This window comes from Anopheles marshallii, chromosome X (genome assembly GCF_943734725.1).
Source record: "Anopheles marshallii chromosome X, idAnoMarsDA_429_01, whole genome shotgun sequence".
Classification (NCBI taxonomy): domain Eukaryota; kingdom Metazoa; phylum Arthropoda; class Insecta; order Diptera; family Culicidae; genus Anopheles; species Anopheles marshallii.
In genome coordinates, this window is record NC_071325.1 from 18,056,421 (window position 1) to 18,060,325 (window position 3,905).

At 39.7% G+C, this 3,905-nt stretch overlaps 1 protein-coding gene across 1 annotated transcript; it reads left to right on the forward strand.

Annotated features, from left to right (window-relative positions):
- Positions 1-610: 610 nt before the first annotated feature.
- LOC128711104 (uncharacterized) lies at positions 611-3,905 on the forward strand. Its single transcript, XM_053805971.1, has 2 exons — positions 611-2,354; positions 2,428-3,905. Exons 1-2 carry the CDS (start codon positions 611-613, stop codon positions 3,903-3,905), a joined length of 3,222 nt encoding a protein of 1,073 aa, XP_053661946.1.

The following is a 3,905-nucleotide window of genomic DNA, read 5'->3' on the forward strand; positions in this document are numbered from 1 at the left end:
TTTTTGTTTTAGAAATAAATTAATGACAGAAGAAAATCTTTGGGCCAGGCTCAATGTATTACACGGTCCAGGTGGAACTTTGCGTCAAAGTGCGGATTTGGATAGAAAATAACCAGCCAAAAAACCCTCGTTTAATACGGGTTTTACGGTTTTATTATGGACCCAAGGAATCGGTCTTTTCGTTCGATCTTTGCAGATTGGGCAAGGATAGCTAACTGCCAAAATTAAAACCAATTTGTCAAGGTAGACCTTGTCTTTTAAGAGACCTCTTTACTCAATAGACCTTGACCCAAGTCCTATATATGTAGTTCGTGATTGACAGACAGTTTCGCGCTTATTTGCAGTCTTTCAAATCAGCATGCTTTCCCGTTCACTTTAACGAATAATTACACATGACAGAGTGAGAAAGTTTGCTGTTTTGCCTGTAGTTGTTTATGTGATCGGAATTCGCTGAAAGTTTTATAGGGGATGGACGAATGGATTGCATTTGTTTATTCCTTGGAAATTCAAGTGAATATGATTGAAACACCGCTGTTTCGAGCATAACTACTGTGGTCGTGCTAAAGCTAATCTGCTGTTTAAGAGAGCTGATCTATAGAGTGTTAACAAAATGTTCGACTGCAAATCATTGGATTATGGTGCTATATCGAGTTTCGTTTACATGCGAAACATTTCAAGGGATGGAGGACAGTCGTTTGGTCTGCCTTTAGAAATGGATCGAGCAACTATCACATTGGGCATAGAAGTGCGTCAATTCTACGAACCATTAGTGTACGATTTGTCGAAAATTGCACGAGAACGTATACAAAGGATGCTAATCTTCGATACAAAATCAGGCAGCGCCATTCAGGAACAACGACATCAAGTAACACGGTATTTGCGTTTACTTTTAGGTAACGCAAAAGACATGAGCGGAAAAATATTATACGAAAGTGTTTCGATGATATTCTGCGTCTTACCGCATCTAATGGATACTCTGAGGCAATTCGGCTGGCACAGTGTCTGGGACAGAAACGTTGTTGGATACGAAGTTTATCATGGTGTGCTGGAATGGAATTGGCTACTTATGCTGGTGTTAAAAGAAGCGAAGGAATGTGCAACAAATATCGAAATGAGTAACGAATTTTTCGATAAGAAGCCAATGAAAACATTTGGTACAATTTACCGTGACCTAATGGTCGATTTGTTGGACTTAGCATATCAACAGTATTGCATACACGTTATCGATAACATAACAAACAAGTCTTCGTATTCGTGTTATTGTGTGAAACATATGTGGCTTGGCCTGATGATCCTAGCTGACACAGAAAAACTTGATTTCTGGAAATGCTTAAATGAATGTATGCCGGCGTCCTTGAAGGATAAACATGATGCTTACATGTTTAAGATATGGCATATAAATACGCTGGCAAGACTTTACGACGAAAAGATGAAATTGGCCGAAGAAGCACCTCTATTGACACTGCCAAATAATTACACCGTAATCGACGATATCGTGAAAGACTTTCTAAAGTCAGACATCACAGAATTTAAGGCGAGGGTTTTCTTGACACTGTTGAAGCCAATAGTTACAGTGTTCTGGCCGGCACGTATCGAAACTGTGATCGCTCTCTGGAACTACTACAGCTCTCGGATTAACTCAGCCTTCCGAACAAACCGGAACTCTTTTGAAACTATAGGTTGTGTTAGTTCAACCGTGGAAGGATTCATTAATCAAGCCGCCTCTCTTGCCGCACCGGAATCGATACACGGTCATTTTGATCTCGAGCAGAATAGCTTCCAGATGTTTCTCAGACTGCTGAGCTGGATAATACATCATTACACGGCACAGGCTCACAAGAAAAAGGTGCAAATTATTTTCAACCGCATCTTCGTAAAAATGGGACCGAATAAATATGAAAAGCTGACAGAGCGAGGGGTATACAACTTAGGATTGATGCTGCTTACTATGATGAGTGCTACAAGTTTCGACAATGACTATTCCAGAGTATCGGGATTTATGCAACTGGTGCCTTTAACATACGAAGAAATGAAGTTACCAATAGATCATACCATCATGCGTATCACAGTTGCCTCCCGAGCGAATATGGCAATCTTGGTGTTGTTAAGCAGTTCAAGCTTTGATAAAACAAAACACATTGTTACTTTTCTAGACAGTATTGATGTTGCGTATCGCAAGTATGGCGATCGTTTGCAGCCGGCATTGGAAATTATAGCGGAAGGAATGTGTTTGATCTACAAGAAAGCTGTCCTACAAAAGTCTTTTAATCGTGGCGAAAAAAGCTTACTGCGCTCATGGGTGCAGAAATATCTACGACACTGTTCTACCAACCGGTGGCAAATGCTCTTAGACGGTAATTATCCTGAGTTAGGGACACACAGTATAATATTAAACAACCTTAGATTAATATCACTTAAATCTTTCAGTTTTAGCGGATACATTAAAAGCGTTCAACGGCTCGACGCTAAGTGAAGAGTGTTACAATGCGCTGAACCAACACGTCATGCCGTTTGTAAATGAAAGATATTTCAATAAGGTCGCCGCACCGCCCTGCATACCTCGATTAGCTGCCCGCATGATAATACATTGTGCATCAAGTAATACTAAGAACGATCGTATTTCATGGTCTTTCGAAATGTATGTCAATTCTCCAGAGACTTGCACAGATCAAGTGTTAGCATGTATGAAAGAGATAGCGCAATGTTCCAAAACGTTGGCAGCGATCGACCAAATATTAATTATACGTCAGTGGTTGAAAATGGCAATTTTACATGATGCTAAAAGTCTGTTAGATCTTACCCGCATTGTACATGGACTGGATGAGTTGAAGACATTGTGTAAAATTCCGGAATACGATAGGTTCGTTAACAATGACATCCCGGTGAAACTGTTTTTCCGGCTTGTTGGTACACGTTACCGTGAATCGGATGCTTGCATGCGGATGGAAATGAAAAAGAAACTGTACACTGTATTTGAAGACTTCGACAAGTGGTTTCCCGACTCTGCAGCTATTAGGCAGCGCGTTTTTGCCGTGCTTATACTAGCATTGAAAGAGTGCCCCCTTGCGTTCTATTTTCGGGGCAACTCTAAATGTTTGTACTCGATAGCATTCCAGCATTTTTTCCTACCATTTTGTGTTCTTGTCGACCGCAATGTACAGCTCGATTTTATAGAAGCCATTGCTCAAATTTGGCATCACGTTATGGACTTCCTTGGGGATATGGATTATAGGCATGATGAAATCATTGCAGATAACGTGTATAATATGATGAACAAATGGGTACCGCAGTTTGCCAAATTAACCAATGTTAAACAGTCTCTAAGACCTGTGATGCTATTCTTTTGTGCCCGTAATGAAGATTTAGTGCTTTTCGCGATGACCCGATTTGTACAGACGTTTGTGGATCTTAAACGATGTCTTCCAAATGAATATGCGGTAGAAGTGATGGAAATTTTAAAAAATCTCATAAAAGCTCTTGTAAAACAAAAGAACTACGGCAAAATATCACTATTCATTCGCACAATGGGACTTTCCGTAACGCAGCATGCTTTTATGTGCAACGAAAAGTATCATACGCGATTAATTGCTTCAGAAATTTTGTTTGATTTGTTGACCAGTACAAATGAACCGTCCAATTTGATAAAAGAAGAAATGAGAAACGTTTTGATTGCTTTTACTCTTAAATACTTCCCCATTTCTGAGGAATGTTACATGAAATTCATGAGCCGATTTGTATTTCGTTATCCATACTTTTTTCGTTCTTTGATTGATTTTATACGCCGCGACGAAGCTGAAACTGAAATAACATGTGCTCAAAATAAAACGGACGGAGTTCTAAGCCTAGCTTCATACATGTTACAGCGAGAACTAGATACAAAACTGAAATCGAAAAATGAAAAGTGA

Bases quoted from the DNA above. Each gene is read 5' to 3' on its own strand.
- LOC128711104 (XM_053805971.1), top strand. From the start codon at position 611: ATGTTCGACTGCAAATCATTGGATTATGGTGCTATATCGAGTTTCGTT. The intron at 2,355-2,427 runs GTAATTATCCTG...TAAATCTTTCAG, and splicing joins GTGGCAAATGCTCTTAGACG to TTTTAGCGGATACATTAAAA.